General features: G+C 50.9%; 3 protein-coding genes across 5 annotated transcripts in view; all 3 read right to left on the minus strand.

Moving 5' to 3' along the window:
• Nucleotides 1-313: 313 nt before the first annotated feature.
• ABTB1 (ankyrin repeat and BTB domain containing 1) lies at nt 314-16,354 on the minus strand. 2 transcript variants are annotated; one of them, XM_072598329.1, is made up of 12 exons: nt 12,610-16,354; nt 9,298-9,360; nt 8,329-8,384; nt 7,694-7,838; nt 6,990-7,149; nt 6,568-6,613; nt 5,809-5,925; nt 5,565-5,683; nt 5,251-5,349; nt 4,594-4,761; nt 1,989-2,189; nt 314-1,804 (listed from the first exon to the last, which is right to left on the minus strand). In XM_072598329.1, exons 1-12 carry the CDS (start codon nt 12,663-12,665, stop codon nt 1,598-1,600), a joined length of 1,437 nt encoding a protein of 478 aa, XP_072454430.1. In that variant the 5' UTR covers nt 12,666-16,354; the 3' UTR covers nt 314-1,597. The 2 variants fall into 2 exon arrangements, with proteins under 2 accessions (XP_072454430.1, XP_072454431.1); XM_072598330.1 differs by having other exon boundaries at nt 6,990-7,068; nt 12,610-12,808.
• Nucleotides 12,893-16,882, minus strand: LOC140532269 (uncharacterized). Its single transcript, XM_072650692.1, has 4 exons — nt 16,674-16,882; nt 16,422-16,557; nt 15,852-16,251; nt 12,893-13,152 (listed from the first exon to the last, which is right to left on the minus strand). Exons 1-4 carry the CDS (start codon nt 16,880-16,882, stop codon nt 12,893-12,895), a joined length of 1,005 nt encoding a protein of 334 aa, XP_072506793.1.
• Nucleotides 16,589-20,854, minus strand: part of PODXL2 (podocalyxin like 2) — a 37,282-nt gene continuing 33,016 nt past the window's right edge. For both annotated transcript variants that reach the window (XM_072598328.1, XM_072598327.1), the window contains 2 exons: nt 19,221-19,400; nt 16,589-17,948 (listed from right to left, as the gene is read on the minus strand). In XM_072598328.1, coding sequence (XP_072454429.1) covers nt 17,736-17,948; nt 19,221-19,400 — 393 coding nt within the window. In that variant the 3' untranslated portion in view covers nt 16,589-17,735. The remainder of the gene's footprint in view (nt 17,949-19,220; nt 19,401-20,854) is intronic.

The raw sequence follows: 20,854 nt of genomic DNA on the forward strand, positions 1-20,854 counted from the left end.
GCTGTAGTCCTGACTCAGAAGAGCAGCCAGGCCAACCTTCTCCCCACAACCCCCAGAATTCCTTCTGTTGGGGCCCAGGAGAAGCCTAGGACCCAGAGGCCCAGAAATGATGCCTCAGCAGGCCATCAGAGCAGGGAAACCAACACCTTCAAAGGCTGGTGGATTTGCTAGAGGCAGAGAAAACAGATCTTGGCTGGGAAATGAGGAAGACAGAGCCCCGGGGAGCAGCTTCCAAAATAAAACAGATGAGAAAACGCAGCCAAGCCCCAGATATAATAAACCCCAGATAATTAACAAGCCGTCGCCGAGATAATCATAGGGAAATATATTTTTATTGCCGCACACATGCTCCTCTGTTTTATTTTTAAATAGTATATATTAGAATAGATCTTAGCTCTGAAAACCTGCAGTTGGGCATATTTTTTTTTTCTGAGGGAAAGGTTCTTGGCAGCTCTCAGCCCTTCCCCTCCCCTCTCCGAGCAAGAATACCTGGGGCAACCTCCACAACCAGCCTGAGGGGCATGAGGGGGAGGGAGAACAGCTCTCCTCACAAGCCCAGATCAGTTTTCTCTGGGCTTAGCACAATCCCCTGGCTATATCTGGCCTCGGAGTCCTTGGGGGAATGCAGTTTTTCCAACATCCCAGCTTTCCCAGGATTTATTACCCCCAAACCAAAAATCACTCTCCTATATCCCCACTAGGAGAGTTTGGGAAATAACCTGTTTGTGCTTTAAGAAAAAAAAAAGGAAAGCCCCCATTGCTGGGCCCCAGGGACCAGAAGTACTCAGCTTGGCCCCAAACTGAACTCTGACAGTGCCATGGGGCAGTCAGGGAAGCCCCAGCAGAGCCACCTGCCTCTGTCCCTCTCACCCAGAGCCTGAGCTAGAGACCAGGGTACTGGCTCTTGGCCCATGTGTGGTCAAGCGAGCACATGGTGAGGGAAGGGACATTCCCTGGAGCAATGCATCCTCTGGGAACAGGACTGATTCTTCTAAACAGAGGAAAGAAAGATGGTGCCAGCAAGCAGGTCTTTACCAAAAGAGGCAGCTGAAGACAATCCTGCCCCAGAGTCTTCTTTTTCCCCATAATGAAGGGGCCAGTGGGGAAAGCTCAGTAACCTGGATGGAGTAAGGCAGCTAGGGAAGAATGAGCTACACAGTCCATGTCCTGGAGGAGTGGAAAGCACATCTGCCCCATGGCTGAAGGTGTTGGGGGAAAGTTTTGCCCATACATATGTGGTCAGAAAGAGAAGCTGATCTTGTCAATGCTTCTCTTTGCTTAGCAGAAAAATACATTCTTAGTTTCTAGAAACAAAGATTCAAGACCCATAGTGACTGGGGCTTTCAACCCTAAGGATGTAATCAGTGCTTGGAGAAAAACCCCTTCCACCCAACACTCCAAGATTCGGGGTGTGGAGGGGGGGGAGGATGCTGATCTCAAGGCTATTTAGAGAAAGCTGTCCAGACCATGGCGTCAAACCTGGCCAGGTCCCTGTGTTCAGCTGATGCCTCTCTGCAGCAAGGGGGAAGCCATACTAAGCCATCATCGGAAAGGGGAGGGGGACATTGGGGTCCCCCAAGTTAACAGCATCTGGAAGTCAACAGTCCAGGCCAATGTTGGCCAAGAGCTCCTCCAGGACCTGCAGCCTCTGGCTGGCCTCCTCAATGGCGCTGTAGGTCTGCACATTGCTAGTGATATGGAAGCGGATGTCGTCCACTAGGGGGATGGAGTCCGTCTCCTGACGCTCGGCCACGGCAGCAGCCTCCTCCTTCACTGCTGCCACAAACTCTTCTCGTTCTACTAGCTAGAGAAGGGAAGAAGGGACAAAGGTCTGGCCAAAAGTCCTGGGTGTGAGAGTTGGGCGGGGGGGGATCCCAGAAACATCAGCTTAGAGAAAGCCTTCCACACCGGGGGCCCCAATACAATTCCTTCTACCCAGGCCTTTCTCCATTCCCCCAAGTTCAAGGACTCCCAGCCTTGGCTCCCACCTTCTCGATGACCTTGGCCATGAACTCCGTGCATTGGTCCTCCAGCCGAGTCAGTTGGAACAGCTTAGCAACCTTCCAGACACCCACCACATTGTCCTCATCCAACACCTGTGCTAGGCTCCGCCCACAAAGTCGCTTCAAGCCAGGTAACAGGTACATATCAGCCACACACAGCACATCATAGGCAATGTCAGGAGACAGCTGCAGGGCACACAAGGTATGGCCTTGTGGGTGGGGACCCCAGTCTAGGACCACATCCCCCCACAGTGGGACCACAGAAAGAAATGCCAAATTGGTCCTTTCCAAATGGGAATGGAGGAATATGATTTCAAAACACAACCCCAGTAGGACAACTCCCCTGCTCTAGGGACTTTAATAATGGCAGAACCAAGTCATATTCCTTAGTGTGGCATTCAAAGCTCTACAATCTGCCCCTTAGTTACCTGGTGAGGCTTCTCTCAACCAATCAATAATCATTTCTAAAACATCTATGTGCCAGACACATATCATGCTAAGTTCACCCTCTCACATGCTTTATATTTAACCCAATCCAATCCAATGCTATGTACCAGAGATGCAAAACCAAAGATGACAAAAGTCCGTCCTTGCCCTCCCAGAGATTACATCCTACCAGAGGTTGATGTAGAAACAAGTACACAGATAAGTCAATACAAAACACAGTCAAACCAAATCCAAAATAATTTCAAAGAACATGATGCACTGGGAGGAACGAGGGAAGGACTCATAAACCAAGTCCTGAAGGGAGCTGGGGGTTACCAGGGGCATAGCATCCCAGGTATGGGGGACACTTCCCTATTCTGGGCTTTCCTTCCTCTGTGACTGCTGACAGGATTCCCCTTGTCCAGAATGCCTTTCCTCCCTGCCTCTGTATCTTTACTTATCAAAATCTCCCCTTTCTAGAATGTATTATTAAAGGGATGGCCTAGCCAATTCCATCTACTTTTTCTACAGGGTTACTTGCCATGCTGAACGGGAGGGCTGTAGACAATTTGTCTATGTTAGCATTACATCTGTCTGTCCCTCGTGTTACTCATATAGGCTAGATAATAGTGCAGTCAGGTGTGAACTGGGACCTGGCTGGACAATCAGACCCAAAGAGTTGGTTAATAATGGTTCTCTGGCAACTTCAGAGTGTGGTCTCCATCTAGGCTCTTGGCCCTGGGTGGTTCTAACATTTCTTGGTTTTGTTTTTACAAACCTGTTGTGGGCATATATGGCATGCCTATCAAATCTTTAGATGACACAAAGCTGGAGGGGATAGCAAACTCACTGGACAACAGAATTAGAATCCAAACACTTCATGACAGGCTAGAACACTGGGGGGCAGCAAAGTACAGTGGGAAGAACTGTGGGAGTGCCAGGATCTGAGTTTATGCCCAGCTCTGCCATTGCTTATTAGCCATATGACCACAGAGAAGGAGCCTGACCTCTCTGAGCCTCAGTTTCCCCCTCTGTAACAGGAAGAGGCTGGACTTCTAAGATTCTTGCCAGTTCTAGATCTATAATCCTATGATCAACTAGCATCTAAGAAGATATTTAAATTAACATTTTAAAAGAAATGAAATTTAAATGTAAAATAGAATGTAAACTTTTTACCTGCATTTCTCTTTTTTCCCCTTCTAATTGGGAAATGGCATAAGTGGGAGAGGAAATAAATGCTGGTTAATTGAAAAGGACAATAAAAATTCGTTTTTTAACCTTGAAGGCAGGGATGACCTCACTTTTGTCTTTGTAACCACCTCAGTGCAGTGCTGAGCACCATAAAAGTGCTTAATAAATGTTTGGTGAATCAAACTGGGTTCAGAAAATAATTTCTCAGGTGCCAGATGAGAGCAGCCCAGCTAGAGTGCAGATGCTCATCTGAAGGAATCCCAGTGGATGAGGCAGCCAGAAGAGCTAAGACTCTCTTAGGCTGCATGGTCCGATGAAGGAAGGGGAACACCAGTCCCAGATTCTTTGACTGTGGTCTGACTACATCAGGTGGCGGGTACTCAATCAGGAAAGATGTGGAAAAGTGAGGGGGTGCCCAGCAATGAGGACGGTGACAGGTTTTGAAACTGAGCCATTTGAAGGAAGACTGGTTGAAAGAACCAGGGCTATTTAGTTAGCCTGATGAGTCAGGCAACTCCCTGACCATCAGAGTTGTCCCAAAGGGCCATGGGCTGACTTCCCCAATCCCAGAGGGCTTCAAGCAAAGGGCACTTGCTGGAGATATTGTAGGGGAATTGGTCAAGTGTGACTTTGGCTTAGCTGGCCTCTGAGATTCTGTCATTCTGTAATAGTCTAGCCCTTCCTCAAAGTCTAGTGTGAATATTCCCACTCTCTCCTATCATCCATCTCTATCCCTCATAGAGGGTCAGTCTCCTTTGCTACACATACTGTTACTATGTGTCTTCCCTGCTCTCTTTCTCCAAGTAGGTAATGACCTACTTCCACAATGCCTGGGCCTTGTTATTTGTTTTTTCTCTCTTTCCTAGCACTCAGCTAGACAGCATCCTGCACATATACTGAAAGTGCGCAATAAATATGAAATGAAGTAAATGAGTGACTAAAAAGCATGGGAGCCCTGAGAGGGGAGCCTGACCTCAGTGTCATCACTGTACACGTAGTACAGCACGCGGGTAAAGATGTCGGGGGAGATGCCATGCAAGGTGACTGCAGGGAGGCCAGGAGAGGCTGCCAGCTCTTCACTCTCACTGAAGTGGTCATCCAAGAGGGCCCGAAAGTAGTCACTACGGCCACAGAAGAAGGCCTAGGGAAGGCAGGAGGATGGGAGGAGGTCACTCTGGAGGGGACCCTCTGCCAGCTCCATCAGATGATCACAGGACCACAGATCAAGAGCTAGAAGGTGCCTTAGAGGGTACTCAGTCCAACAGCCCCAGGTTAAGTGGTCTCTTAAATGTCAGAGGCAGGATTTGAAAACAGAACCACCTGATTTTTGTCCTTGTCTCTTAAGGGTCCAGATCCTTTCTCCAAGGCCTTCACAAAAATTACACACCTTTGCCTCCCCCCATTTCCAAGAAAATGACCCCCACATACCACAACCTAATGTTACGGAATCTGTGTGAAGGATCTGGGAATAGGCAAGTATTGCAAGACATAACAAGGCGAAGTTGAGGAAGAGACAGTAGGGTTTGGTGAAGGAGGTGGGAGGATAGGGACAGGTTTGGGAAATTGGAATAGGGAGAGATCTAGCTGGGCTAATGAAGGCTTTGGGGACAACAATGCCAGCAGCAGGCACCTTGTGACATAAGAAGTTATAGTCGGCCACGCGGAAGCAGACATCAGGACAGCTGCTGAAATTGTCGGTGCTATCGAAAGGCAATTGTCCAAAGCCCACCTGGGGGATGAAAAAAGAGGAGAGGACTGGGGTGGCAGCCCAATTCAAAGCACCTGCCCACCCATGTCCCAACACCAGCCTCAGAAGAAAGAAGGTCAAGGCCTATTTCCAAACCAGAACTCTCTAAACATCCCACCCTCAGCCCTCCACCATCTCCCTGGATACAGACATGGGCGATGCAGTCCCAGGAGCTTTGGGCAGGGGCCTGGTCATACCCGGAGCTCCGGAGGCAAGGCACAGTCTGCCAGCAGTGCTAGGTCTTCCCGGAGCCGGCAGTCGGCAGGGGGCGGCTCAATGGTCAGCACCTTCACACACGTCCCCGGCTTCGAGGCCACTGCCAAGGGAGGAGCACAGCTTCTTTCTCTTTCTACCCCCAGGCTGGGCTGGCCAGCCTGGCCCAACCTAGGGAAGCCCCAGTCCTGCCTGCTGCCTTCGGTGGTCAAATGGAATGGGGCTCACCAAACTCGTAGGCCTTCTTGCATTTGGTCTCCAGGCTGGTGATGAGCTCCTGCAGCTGACACTGCTTGGCCAGCCTCTTACAGTCACTCACATACTCCACATCAATGTCCAGGCGGCCTGCAGAGAGAAGGGCAGTGGGGCCTTCAGAGAGAGGCTTTTCCTTTCTAGCTGGGCAGGCTCTCTGCCCTGGATGTGTCGGAGAAAGCAAGGGATAGAGTCAGGACAAGGACTCCAGTCTCATCCTCTAACTTGCTGTACAAATGTAGACTGTTCAGCATCTGCCTCTATTTCTCCATCAGGAAATTTAAGAAACTAACTCCTGAGTTGCCTGGAAGTAGGAAAAGCGTGGTCAGAACTTGTCTGATCTACCCACTAGGGAGAGATAAGGCACACCTGGAGGGTGACTGCAGTCACAAATATGTCCAGAGACACTGTGGGCATGGGACTGCATGAGAGTATGACCTGGCCCAGCATAATTCATGGAACCCCTACTCAACGCAAAAACCTTACTGGAAGTTAAGGAGGGGCACCCTTCCCAGTGGCAGATGACCAAGGAAGACTGTCTCATCAAGGCACTTGTCTCATAAAGGATTCATGTCCAAATCCCAAAACTCTCACAATAGAAGGCCAAGGTTACTGGGTACTTTGGAATGAGTTCTGACCGAAATGAACTGAGCAACAGGAGATAACTGAGTTATGACCACCCCACCAAGAGCCGCCCTAGCTCTGCCAATCACCAGCCCCCAGGAGAGGGGCCACCTGTGTAGAGATACTGCAGAAGGGAGCCGAAGGCCATGGGATTAATCTGTGAAAAGAAAAGAAAGAGTCAGGGGATCAGGGGATCCCAGGCGGAGTTCCCCTCCCCCTCCCTCAGGAAGGACTCCTACTATCTCCTCAGTCTAACAATTCCAGAGTCCCTTCTCCTAAGAATAGACTGACACTTAGTTCTCCTCTACGCCTTTGCACCCTGGAGTTAACCATCAAGGTCTTGGGGGTGGGGAGGGGAAGGAGTCCATGCTTAGCTCAGGCTGTTAGAGAACCTAGGCTGGGAATCTCATACGAAGAAATGTCCACCAAAGGTAGACACTGTGACTCTTCTTACTCCTGAATGGTGGAGGGCGATGGACAGACCCTTTCATGGCCCAGAGGGTGAGTCTTCAGGGCCACAACCCAGGCCATACCAGTGGATGCTTGAGGGCGATCACACTTTTCCCTTTCCACTTGGTGTCAAACATGTTGGCAAAGTAGCTGCTTCGGGCACTGAGGATGCATCGGTGGGCACAAAAGGATTTCCCATGGACGATGAAAACAATGTCACTCTGGTAGCCTTGCTCCAGAAGCCTGGGGAGAGGGGGCTGGGTGGGCAGGGGCACGGAGGGGAAGGGGCCATGGGCCATGAGGGGGAAGTAGCTATCATCTCCTCCCTACCCCCACCCCTGTCCTCACCCCAGGCCCCCCTTCCCCCCCACTGCCTGACCCTGCAGATGCCTCTTTTAAGAGCCAGGACCCAAGGTTTGTAAACAAGACAGCAGCTGGCGGAAGGTACATTCAGACTCAGCTTATCTTCCCCCAACACTCCTGGGCCCATGAGTTGGCTCTTCTATCTGTACAGCTTAGTCTCTGATAGGGGGGAAAATGATACTCAAATTTTCTATTTTATGCCTTGAGAAAACACATAGAAAAAAATCTCAAGTCAGCATAGGGATATCTGCCACTCTCTGGCCTCCTCACCACTGCAGGAAATGGTATGATGAGCTCTGGCCTATCTGAGGATGGTTTTGAGGCATAAAGGAAGATCCACGAAACCCGGAATTTCTTCCTTCTCCTCTGCCCCAAGGAAGGAAGAAGAAAGCCCAACAGCCTCAGGCCCTCCCTTGCCCCTCACCGCTGCAGGAAGTCATCATAATAATCCCTCTGCATTCGAGTGGAGGTGATCTGCTTGTAATCCCTCAGCTCCCGACGGATGGTGTCGCTCAGTGCCCCATACAGGCAGCGTTCCCCATCAAAAGTGTTGGCTTCACACCTGGCTCCTGAAGATGGATGATGGGAAATGAGCATGGCCTGCTCTCCTTGCTGTCTGCCTCACTCTGACCCCAGCCCTGAGTTCCCTGGTCCTACCCTAGATACCTCAATACCAAGACCCCCATCCCAGCCCCACCTCCTAGTGCTATGATGCTCCCTGTTACCCCATCCTTTCTAAACCCATCAGTGGGGATCCAGACAGGGTCAGCATATAAATGCCATGTGCCCCAACGTGCCCCAAACAGAGTTTACAGGATGAGAAGGAGGTAGCACAGTCAGGGTTAATGCTAAAACAACAAGCTAGGACTCTCATTCATAAGGACAGTTCTATGGGATGAGACCTCAGGCTGGTAGAAGGACCACAGAGAAAGGTGTCCACTGGGCCCCCTGCTAATCTGTGAACCCAGTTTATCTCAAAGTGTACCCTCTCCCACGTATACACACACACACACACACACACACACACACACACACACACTCATCCCCTCCAGTGCTTACCATTGGCCAGGAGGTAACGTACAAGCTCCTCATGTCCACACAGGCATGCATAGTATCTGTAAGGAAAAAAAAATTCCCTCTGGAGAGCAAGTTATAGCATGTGCACCCCCTTCCTCACATACTAGGACAATAAGAGAGTGGAAAGAGCAGAGGCCTCAAGGAGTCCAGCCTCCAACACTCACCAGTTGGATGACAGTTTTCCCACCTCTAAAATGAGGGTTCAGAGAAAGGAGGGAATGTCACACTTAAAAGACTTCCCGATTGTGATAGAAGGTGCCACGCTAGCCATAAAATGCTCCAGAGATCAAACTATCATGGCCATGGCCAGCCCTCTCCTCAAGGTCTTAGCGTGGCCCTCCCTCCCCATCCTTCCTCCCCAAAGCAGGTTTTTCCCCTACTCAGTGAACTCCAATGGTTTCCCATTGCCTCAACCACAAAACAGAAATTACTGTTTAGCCTTGAAAGCCTTACACAACCTGGTCCCAACCTACCTTTCCAGTTCAATGGTCATTGCTCCCTCTCCTGCACACTCTTCAATCAAGCCAAATTGGCCTTCTCTCTGTTCCTAGTACATGAAACTGCATCTCCCATCACCACACCTTTGTACTGACCACTACACCATGCCCACAGCACATTCCTAACTCTCCTCTGCTTCACACTATCTTTCCTCTTCCTTTAGGATACTGTTCAGGCACCTCCCACAACTCACTAGTGTCCTTCCCATAGTACCTTGTATTTCACTACTTTGTATAGATTGATATTTATTCATTTTATATCTGTGCTCTATATATTTATACATGTCCCATGAGAATGTAAGCTCTTTGGAGTAGAGTTTGTCTCATTCTTTGTACTTATGTCCTCAGTATATATAATATCCTCAGTAGGATATTATTATCCTAATAAATGCTTAATGACTGACTGACATGAGATTGGGAGATTCTTTCCCCAAAGGGAGGTGGAGACACTCACAGAGGAGTACTGTCCCATTTGTCCCGGACATTGATCTCCACGTCTCTCTGCTCCAGAAGGTACCTGAGTGGAAAGAAGGAAGCAAAGGTTTGAGTAATGCCTCCTCGATGGGAGTCATCCATCCCTCAAAGGAGACACAGAACTCTACCCATCCATGAGACTGCAGGGCCCAGTGGACAAAGACTGAGATGAGGCCTCTCTTCACAGGACAGGTGGTGGCCATGGGGGCAGAAATGATGGAGGGGGGTGACAGAGACATTCGGAAGAAAGAATCTACAAGACTCTGTGACTGATTAGCTGTGGAACCCAAGAAAAAAGGGAGTGAACCAAAGAAAAGAAATATGGAATTAGAAGGAAGAGCTGATTTCGGAGGAAAAGATAAGCCTGGATTGGGAAACACTGAACTGACAATCCTGGCAGAATGCTGAGTAGGAAATTCCCAGAAGCTAATGGGAAAAAGACAGCAGGAGAAAAGATGATGCCGGGGACAGGGTAATAATAACTGCTGCAGAGATAGCGTCTCAGGGTGGTTAGAAAGGTGGCCTGGAGGGTCAGGAAGGCCTGACCACAAGTCCACAAGGCCTGACTCCCCCTGGGCTGGTCAGTACCCACAACAAGGCTTTGGGCTTCAGGGAGAAGGGGCCAAGCTGCACTGGGAGAGAGACCCTCACTGGAAGCCTTCTCCGGAGCCAAGACTAAGGGCAGCTGATAGTTCAGAGAGCTCTTAGAGGCAGAGGCATCAAACACAGGGCCCACTCCTGCCCTCACCACACTCAGACATTACTGAGAAATATTTAACAAGGTAATAATTACAATAGAACACAGATAATGTTAATATGTGGTTTGTTCATTCACTAGTGGCCTGAAGGGAACCTTATGAATGCTTTGGTGGCCCCAGCTCTGCCTGAGTTTGACCCTGCTCCTGCAAACAGGCTGCAAGGGGCGACAGTTGATATTATTCTCATTATTCACAGATAAGGACACTGAAGCTCAGAAAGGTTAAAGGTCTCCACGTATGAGGCTCGATTTGAACTGGGGCCTCCCCTGGTTTTGAGTCTGAAAGCTTTTCCCACATGATGCTGTCTCATTTTCTATTACCTTAATATCTCTATCCATTACTACACGGTTACCTACACATAGGTGAGGGTTGGAGCCAGAGGACATAGGAGTGGACAAAGGACACCATGTGCTTAGGAAAGGGGATCAAACAACAACCAGTAACAGGAGAACCAGGTGAGTGAGTGAGGTGAAGGCAGAGAAGCAATAATCTCCAGAAGAGTGCACCCCGTGAAGCCAAAAGGGACCAGGTGATGAGGTCTGAGAAAAGGCCAATGAGTCCAGTGACTGGGTGGGCCACTGGTGCCCCGGAAACCGTAAGTCCAGTGACCGAGTGCGTCACTGGTGCCCCGGAAACCGTAAGTCCAGTGACTGGGTGGGTCACTGGTGCCCCGGAAACCGTAAGTCCAGTGACCGGGTGGGTCACTGGTGCCCTGGAAACCATCAGTCCAGTGACTAGATGGACTACCATAATTCCAGTGATGGGGGGGTGTCTTGTAAGAGGTAAAAAATAAGAAGTGGATGGAAACATGGTATGTACACAATTCCTTAAGAATTCTGGTTGCTGCTGTTTCTCCTTCATTCTCAAAGATGACCATGACATCAGGGAGGTGACGCCATGACATGGAGTCACTAGAAAGAGAGATAACAGAAAGGAGAGCAGGGGAAAGTTATGATGTTTTTTCATTATAGAGACTTGTGACAGTTTGGAGAAAGAAGTCGGTGGATAGAGAGTGACTGGATTTGCTAGAGAGCTAGCTGATGGAGCTGACTCAGAGGAGGGAGAGGGAAACAGGGCAAGCACACAGACTGAAAGGTGGGCATATTCCTCTCTCCTTGTAGGGTAAGAAAGATAAATATGTTGGGGTGGAGAGGAGGCAAGGAAATGAAGTTTGTACCAATGGCCACTTTCTCTCAGGGAAGCAAGAAGTGAGATCCTTTGCACATCAGCAACATCTCTCCCTGGGGTATAGTACATGAGGCATCCCGCCCCCCACCCCAGGTTCCCAGTTTTGGATAGTCCATGTTCCCAGGTTCTAAGCAGTGACTCAGAGAGGTTTCCTTTGCCTGGGTTAGAGCTACCAAAGAAGTGGGGTTTTCATTTACAAGAATGACCCCATTGGGCAAAACCTGAGGCTACTAGGTGATGAACCAGGGCAAAAGGTCTCTGGGGCCTCTCCTTCCTCAAGTTCTGAAGACCACTGTCTATCCCTGCCAAAGGACTGTCTTGCCCTGTGTCCCAAAGGCCCACCCTAGGTCCCTGAGCTCTCCCATCAGATGCATAATAACCCCTCCAACCCATCAAGAACTGGGCCTCTTAGAAGGCCCTCTTTAGAGGTCTGGCCCAGCCCCAGGCTACAAAGGCTCTGCCTTGATTCTACCTGGTTCGTGCAGGTGGGTATGCCTGCAGAGGACAGGGTATTAAGAGAAAAGTCCAAGACAGAAACTATTCTCCTGACCCTCATCGGTCAGCTTCATGCAGTGCCCAGAGAAGCCAGCAGAGGGAGGAAGGAAATGGGACTGTTCTGATGGACAATCTCACCTACATAGAGGCCTAGTACTTGGATTATATACTTAGGTGGTCACCTCTAATAATTGGAAAGAACATATGTGGGCCCTGAGTTCCCAGTAAGGAAAATACAATTGCCCCTGGAGACTAAGAGCAGGTGTGGAGAATGACGGGCTCCTGGAAGGAATTTGGCCAGGGAGCTCATCCCCTGCCCTCCACCTGCCCCCAACTTTATTCCCAAGGCTCACAAACCCTGGAGAATATTATGACCCTCTTTGCCCCCATGACAAGCCAGACTCTACGCTATGGTGAGGGCCCTCAGGCAGTCCTCGGGCGTCCATCGCCCCCATTCCCCAGCCCTCCCTCAGCACCCACCCTGCAGCTCTCCACCGCCTCCCCCCCATCGGCACCTTCACACCCCCCACCTTGCCCCGACACACTCTTCCTTCCTCCTCCTTCCACACCTTTCCAACCCGTCCTCCCCAGATCTCTGCTGCCTCTCCTCCTCTCCCCATCCCCCTCACTCTCTGAATACCCCGCTCCCGACACACCTGATCCCATCCCCCTCCGCTCATCTCTCTCCCCACTCTTCCCCGTCCCCCACCTCCCAGTCTTTGCCCACTCCCGCTCACCCTCCCCTCGCACCACGCCTTCCCGTTCTCCCCCCGTCTCCCAGCCCCGTCTCTGCACACCTGCCGGCCTCCACGTTCCCCTCCCCCGCCCCCCAGGCCCCTGGCCTCCCTCACCGGACTCGGCAAACGTCTCCTTTCTTGCAGCTGATGAAAAGATCGCTGGTGTCCATGGCCCGGAGCGCTCATGACCCGGTGGGTTCGGGCTCGGCAGAGGTTCTCGGACTCCGGCGGTGGCGAAGGCTGCGTTGGTCCTTCCCTTTCCCGGCCCTTCCTCGTCCCAGTCCCGGGGCAGATGTAAACACTGCAGGCCCAAGGCCCGGCTCCGCCCCCGGGGCGGGGCGGCCGCTGCGGCGGCTGGAGCCCGAGGACCAACGACCCACGGCCCGCCCGCCGGGTTCTAGGTGCGGGGCACCCCTCCGGCCTCGGGTTCTAGAGCGGCAGCTGCGGCGGCGTTCTGGGCTGCGCGGAGGACGGGCAGGGAAGACCTCCGTCCCCACGAGGTTATAAACGCCTTCCGAAAGGGCAGGGGCCAGAGCACCTGACGGACTGACGGATAGACAGACGGACATGCAGACAGACAACGCGGCTTCGAATTTATGCTCTGCAGTGTGGACCTCCGCCAAGTCACTGAACCTCTCTGGGCCTCAGTTTCCCCGTCTGCAAAAGTGAAAGCTGTGGACCAGATGACCTCTGTTTATCCCTTCCAAGCCCCAAATCCACGAACCCCTTGATCCCTGTGGGATCCCCCAAATCACTGATCTCAAGAATGGGTGACTAGATGAGCTCTGGAACCCCTCAGCTCTAAGTCTATGACGCTGGAGCTTTACTTTGCATATCCTTAGGAATCGTTTGTTGTGGTTAGCTTGTATCTTTCTGCAGATTAATAAATGTTTCTTGTTTCTGCCTTGTATCTCATCCAGCTCTTAGTACAGCCCTTGCTCCGGGTAGCAACAATTCAAGGCCAACACAAGACCCCACCCCATCTTTTCCCATCGCTGAGAACTTGTCAGACTCTTGTCTGCCTAGGGGCAGAGGTTACAGTGTTCTCCGAAGCTAGGCTCAGCCTATCTTTGGCCACCTAAGAACCTGACATGGGTATGGGATTGATATTTGGTGTGAGGGGCCCTCTTCCCCTTTCCATCTCCAGTCTCAGTTTCTACAGGGCCTTGGGTTCAGCTGGCTTTCAGTTAATTTCTTCCAGGGTATTCTCCCTCCCAAGGATACTGAAAGAGTCTAAAGCTGGCAAGATTCAAGGGAATCAATCTCTAAATGAGAGAATTTCAGGGCCAGAATAAGCAAGTTAAGTTCATTCATAGAATGTTTGAGCTGGAAAGATGTTTAGAGATTGTCTAGCCCAAACCCCCGTGTTTTCTGAATGAGAAAGCCCAGAGCAAGAGAGGTGAAATGCTGTATCCAAAATGGCACCATTAGTTGGTGGTGGAGCCAGTTTCCACCCACATTTCCTCATGGCCAGTCCACATCCATGCCAGACCATAACATAGCACAAGGAGGACCAGTACCTCATGTGCAGGATCCTCAAATTATACCTTGTTGTCCAGCTTTGAGGAGAGTAGGTTAAGGGAGACCGCAACAAAATCCCTGCTGGGGATGCAGAAAAGGCCACTGGCATGTCAAACCCACTTTAGACACCCCTGTCCACTCTGTGGACACGTCTGCACCAGGTAATCTTTGGTGACCCCAGAGAAGTTTCAGGGTCTGTCCAGGGTACCACAAAAGCTTTCTGAGGTTGGATTTCTCCAGGGAAGGCCTGATTTGGTAGTTTGGGATCAAATGAGGACAGATACAAATGTTAAGGCCTTAGAGAACTCTCTAGCTGAGACAGACTGAAAGGAGACAGGAACAAAAAATCAGAACTGAAGTTATAAGAGACCTGGAAGCCATCTGGTCCAAGCTGGACCCAAAAGAATGCCCATGGTCATCCAGCTTCTAGAGCTCCCCTAACCTCCTAAGCCACTCCCATCCACTTTGGAATGGCTCTTATTGTTAGTTCTTCCTGGCATTGCCTAAATTTGCCACTTCTGCCCCATTATAATTTGCACTACCCTCTGGGGTCAATTCCTGCAGGCCAGCCATTTAAATACTTCAAATTAACTATCCTGTTCCCCTTGAGATTTCTCCAGGCTAAACAATCACAGTTCCTTCAGGTAAGCTTGCTCTCCTTTGGGTACTCCCTACCTCATCAGTCAATAAAGCACCAAATGCATACTGGACACTCTGAGGAGCACTGGGGATACAAAAAAAAAAAGGTGACAGTCCCTGTTCTCAGGGAGCTTACATCAATATCCTTATTAAAACTGGCCCTTGAGGCTGAGCACAATATTCCAGCTGTCATCTGACCAGAGCAGAGGGCAGAGGGATTATCATCTTCATATTCCTGGAAAACGTCTTGGTTTAGCCCAAGCTTACGTTAGGTTGTGTTGTGTTGTGTGTGGTTTTGTTTTTTGATTTTTGCGTCTACATCACACTGTTGACTCATATTGAGCTTGCAGGCCCCTAAGAAGCCCAAAACATCTTCCTGCAAAGAGTTGTCTAATCATGCCTCCTCCCCCTCCTCTCGGCTCCTCATTGTGTACCCTTGACATTGATTTGGACCCAAGTGTATATACATTCATCCCTGTTGAAATTAGATGTTTTAATCTCTTAAAATCTTTTTGGATCCTGTCTCTATGAGTGCTCTATGACCACTCTGTGACTCTCCTCCTTGATAGTCCAGGAATGTGACATCTCTGCAAAGCAGGGAAGTGTATTTTTCTTGTATTCTGCTCCCATGTACCCACATTCTTCTGGAGGGGATCTTTCTGCTAAATCACAGCTCTGGGGCCAGTGATGAGGATCTTCTACTGACCCAGCCAAGGATCCCATAGGTCATTGTGATAGAAATGGTAAAAAGCACAGGACTAAGGACAGGTCCAAAAGGCCTCCCCTGGAGACCAACGGTCAAGCGTCTCTAGCCGCCTAGGTCCCAATTCACTGTGACATTGTCTAGTTCACGTTTCTTCATCTTTCCTACAAGAATGTATGAGACTTTATTTTGCTAAACTTGTATACGAGCCACATTCTCGTTCTACTACTTGAGCCACTTTGTCCAAAATACAGAAAATCAGTCTGGCAAGACCTGCTCAAAGTGTACGAGCTAAGCAGAGAACATTTCCCAGATGTGGGACCTTGGTGTGACTTACGACCCTTCCCAAGAACCGGAAGGAGGCCGTTTGGGGACAAGAGAAGACAGGCAGTCTTCACCGCTGTCCAGGCGTGCCTAGCAGACGCTCCCTCAGTGTGCTGGGCTGGGAGGGCGGCCCTGCTCTGCTGACCCGGTGTCCCTTCGGGCAGATCACCTCTGTTCCCCAGCTTCTCTCGCTGGAAGATCCTCTCCCACACCCTGGGGGGCTGAAAAGCACAGGCCCTCAAGGGTCTCCGGACTCCGCCAAACACCCTCCGAAAGCCGGACCTCTGCTCCTCCTTCTGCCGGTTTCCATCACTGGGTGGGCCGGACGGGGCACGGTTACGGCGGGGGCTGAGCGGTGGCGGAAACACCCCAGCCCCACCGCCACCCCCTGAAGAGGTCCGAGTGCGCCCGCATTCCGGGAGAGGGTCATGCACCTGAGCATGCGCAGCTGCCTGCTTCCCCACCGGCCCAGAGCTAGGCCCCACTGAGCATGTGCAGACCTGGGCGGGTGACTGAAGAGGCCATCTCTTAGGGACGTTCCGGGCCTCCCTCCGAGGCGTGAGGCCCCTCTAACGCAGAAAGAAAAGCCATCCCGAGCCACTTCCCCCCAACCCCAAACGTTTGGCTCAGCTCCGGGGACGTGCAGCCCCGCGCGTTACAACAATTCTGGCTCTCGTGGGCGGGGCCTTAGGCGCCGGCAGCTGTGTGCCTCTTCTGATTGGCTCCCCGGGCCCCTGACCACGCCTCCTGGGCGCTCGCGAGGCCCCGCCCCCCCACGCCAGCACTGCGCCTCGTGGACGTGGCCCTTGTGTCCGGCCACAGCGCTGGGGGCCGTGGCCCTTCCGTCCCTACGTCGGGCCAAGGCCAGCTCTTCCCTGGGCACGGAAATGACCGCCAGGAGGCACGTTTGTGGTCAGCATCCCTCACCAGGGCCGGTTTAATCAGGTCCACGGAGCCGGAGGAGAGCTGACTGGGAGCAGGGAAGGGATACCCTCGGCCCTCCCTCCCCCCCCCCCCCACCCCATTGATAATAACGGCAGCTCCCACCTTCGGGCGCCTGGCCCGGATCCCTGCGGGTGCAGAGCCCAGACTAAAGCGCAGCCGGTACTGGGGCGGCACAGTGATTTGGAGACACCGCCAACCTGGCAGCAGCACGACGGATGGAGTGTTCAGAATGAAGCGATTGTCTCTCGAACCCATGTCTGGGAAAGCGGGCTGATTCGGAAACCTTGGTTGCATAGACCAAGGGCGGTGGGGAGCGTGGGGGAGGAGCTCCCAAAGGGAAGGGCAACCTCATTTGCTAGCTTTCCCATCGGGTCCACCCCAACAAAGCGGAGATGAAAGCTTATCGTGCTAAAAGCTGTGAGAAGCAGAGTGGGCTGCACAGTCCTAATCCCGATCAGGCTTTGGGCCCAGCCATTCTGTGCTTTGGGGTCAGCCAAAGCAAGATTTTGGCCAGTGAGATGGAGGAAGGAGGTGGACAATGGGTGTAACATATGCAGATTTCCTGGTGGTGATTTCTGGTAGAACGGAAAATGAAGGTTGAGCTGGACCCTCTTCTCTCTGTCCCAGGTGCTCAGGCCTGCCAGGGTGATGTGCTTACTTTCTAGGTTCAGACACAAACTGTTATTACCCACAGTGATCTTTCTGGGCTCCTTCTTCCCTTCATCCATTGAGAGTTAAGCAAGGAGAGCTCCCCACCTTGGTGATGGGTGGAGATCAAGTTGTCAGCTCTCTGCTTGGGATGCACAGGGCCAGCCAAGAGGTAGATGCAAGGCTGGGAAGGAAGGATGGGAGGTGATTTAGAGGAAGGGAAAGAGACACGACCTAGTGGTGGGCTTTGAGCAGAATAATACAGATTTGTCTCTAAAGCGGAACAGAACTGGATACCTCTCTTCGACATACCTAACCTGATCTGAACGTGTTCCACTCACACCCCTTCAACAATATTCTGGTTTTGTCCAGAGAGCTGGTCCAAAGTCCTGGGGTGGAAGGAAAGGAGTGTGCCTGATAGTGGTGGAAGGGAAGGAGAGGACTGGTCCCCCAACCCAATTCACAGGTGTGTGTCCTCCTCGAATACATCAGAGTCCTCAGGGTCTCTCTTGCCCCCCATCAGTACAGTCCAGCCCCCGGGCCCATTGACAGTGCTGCCCCCATTCAGGCTTGGCTGCTTCTCTTGCATCTCTGACTGGCTATCGCTGGCCACATCCAATGTGGGGTTGTCATGGCATCCATTCTCCACGAAGCGAAGTTCTTCTCCATGAGACTGAGAAGGAGATAAGAAAAATCAAAGCTGTTAGAAAGAGGCTCAAGGAAAATTTCCCTCAGATGCTTCTAGAACCTAAGATGAGGGGAGATGGATGAGCCATCCCAGGGCAGCCTTGGAGAACAATGATGCCCTTTCTTCTTGTTAAGGGACTGCATCTTTCTTATCCCACAACCCATGACTAAGAGTTAAGCTTCCCACCATCTCCCTTACAGCACCCTCCCATCTGGATAATGCTTTATAGTTTTTCAAAACATTTCCCATATACTCTCTGACTGGATCTTCACCACAGCTCTGTGAGGCAGGCAAGGCAAGTGCTATTATCCCCATTCTACAGAGCTGAATCAAGGCCTGGAGAAGAGGTGGCTGGAATAGGCTCACTAGTAGGGGGCACTGCCTGGCCTACAACCACTAGTCTTTTAACTCAACTAAACTCTTCAGACCCAGTGCCACAATAGCAGTGGCCTCAAGGAACCCTTCCTCCTGCCCTTTTTGGAAATCTTGGAAGCTTGGATATCTTCCTAGGTCCCTTGGAATTACTCTTGGTTATAATCTGAATATTGTTTTATCCCCTCCTCATTCCCTCCTCTCCCCATTTCTTATACTCCTGTCTGGATTGATCAGGAACCTGTTCCTTTTCCAGATAAACCAGCCCTCTCTGTGTTCACACTGGTAAGCTTCACCTCCAGCTCACTACACTCCATCATGGGAGGAACATCCACTCTTCTCCCTACCTTGCTCTCTTACCTCAGAGAAACCAGAAATAAAAGAGCAACCACATGAACTGTCATGAGGTGGGAGATGAGAATGTCCAGCTATGAGAAAAAAACAGTTCATGTTGTTGCCCCTCCCTGAAACGCCCTCCCCACGACCTATTCAAATCCTCCATGAAGTGCTCATAACTCCTGCTATGGAGGCCCAGAGTTTCACAGTGACATCTCCTCTCCTTGAATTCCCAGAGTGCTCAGCGTCTGAACTATTCATGTGACTCTCAGTCACACACCACTGTGTACACTTCTTAGCCTAGTCTCTTCTACTACACAGTCAGCTCTTTGAGGGGCAGACCATGTACCTTGTTCATGTTTGGATCCTCTCCAGCACTCGGCATGTGATAGAGGTTCCACAAAGATCTGCTGAAATGAAGGGGACCATCTCCTCCCCAGCCCCAGGTCATTTCTGAGCAGCTTAACCCTCAGCCCACTCGCCCCTTCTCTAGCCATCGCCTGCCTCCCATTCCCTGATGGTCTTCATGGTCTCTTGCCAATGGCTCACCATGTTCTTGAGCTTGGGAAGGCGACGCTGCCAGCAGTTGTAGATGAGCCCTAGCACGATGATGATGACACAGACGGAGCCGATGACCACCAGCACCACAAAGAGCTTCCCATAGTCACTCCGGACCTGGCTTGGCCGGGCTTGGCAGCTGGTGGTTGTGGAGTAGTTCTGGATGCCAATCTAGAGTAGAAACAGGACGACGACGACAATAAATATAAGCGCATTCTGCCTGGGTGCACCCAAAGACCTTGTTTAGTCACTCTGGGGAGGCTTTGAGGACCCCCTGAATGCCCTCCCAGTTCCTCCTATCCCCTGCAGAAGTGTGTCAGGGAGCAGAGAGGCTGGGAGGAGCAAAGGTGCCCACAAGCAGGGAGTCCTCAGGAACTCAAAGACGGTGGGGCAGCCCACAAACCATCAATCCTACCCAGTCCCTGTGCAACACTCCAAAAAAAAGACCTCTAAGGAAGGATCACTTACTGTCTCTTGAAGCAGCCCACTTCCTTTTGGACAGCACATATTGACAGCAAATTTTTCCTGACACTCATCCAATTTAAACTGGCCCTCTGCAACTTTTTCCTATTGTTCCTAGTTCTGCCCTCTGGAGCTAAAAAGACCTAGGCCTTTCTTAGGATACTTGAACTCTCACGACCTCCCACTAAGTCTTCAGGCTAAGTATTCCCATTCCTTCAATCAATCCTTCACAAGTGTCTGTCCTGTTCTCTTGGTGAATCCTCTGGACCTGGGTGATGTCCATGGTGTCTCATTCTTACAGGCATCCAAACACTAGATAATGGGGACTCCTGGAGCCCCTACACAGTGGAGCCTAATTGAATTGAATGAATGCTGTGGATAAATTCACTTACCTTGGTAGTGTACTTTCCAGGGATGTACACATTGACATTGAGGTTGGTGCATGCATTGCCAGAGCTAGCTCAGTGTTTGGGAGGCTCCAAAGAAAAGTTTGGGAAATAAGAGGTATTAGACTGACTACCAAACCAAAGGCCTACAGAGCTGTTGTGCTGACCTCATTGTTGTATGTCTGTGAAACATGGACAGTCTAACAGCGCCATGCCAGGAAACTGAATCGCTTCCATTTGAACTGTCTTAGAAAGATTCTGAGGATCACCTGGCAGGATAAGGTACCAAACACTGAAGTCCTTGCTCGAGCTGAACTGCCAAGCATTCAAACTATGCTTCAGAGAGCACAACTCCAATGGGCTGGCCATGTTGTTTGAATGCAAAATATACGCTTGCCAAAAAGACTATTTTATGTAGAACTCACAAGGGGCAGGTGATCACATGATGGTCAGAAGAAGCAATACAAGGATACTCTCAAGGTCTCTGTCAAGAACTTTGGATTTGACTGTGCAACATGGGAGACACTGGCACAGGACTGCTCAGCATGATGTGCCCACATCAGAAAGGGTGCTGTGCTCTATGAGCAAAGCAGAACTGAGACAGCACAAAGTAAACGTAGGATGCACAAATTTGGAGTGTCCAACCCCAAAAATTCATATGGACAATCTATGCCCAACCTGTGGTAGAGCATTCTGAGCTTGTATTGGTCTGATCAGCCACAGTCAGACACACTGAAACTTCACTTTATCATGGTGATGTCATTTTGGTCCTCTTCA

This window comes from Notamacropus eugenii, chromosome 3, assembly GCF_028372415.1.
Source record: "Notamacropus eugenii isolate mMacEug1 chromosome 3, mMacEug1.pri_v2, whole genome shotgun sequence".
In the NCBI taxonomy this organism is placed as follows: domain Eukaryota; kingdom Metazoa; phylum Chordata; class Mammalia; order Diprotodontia; family Macropodidae; genus Notamacropus; species Notamacropus eugenii.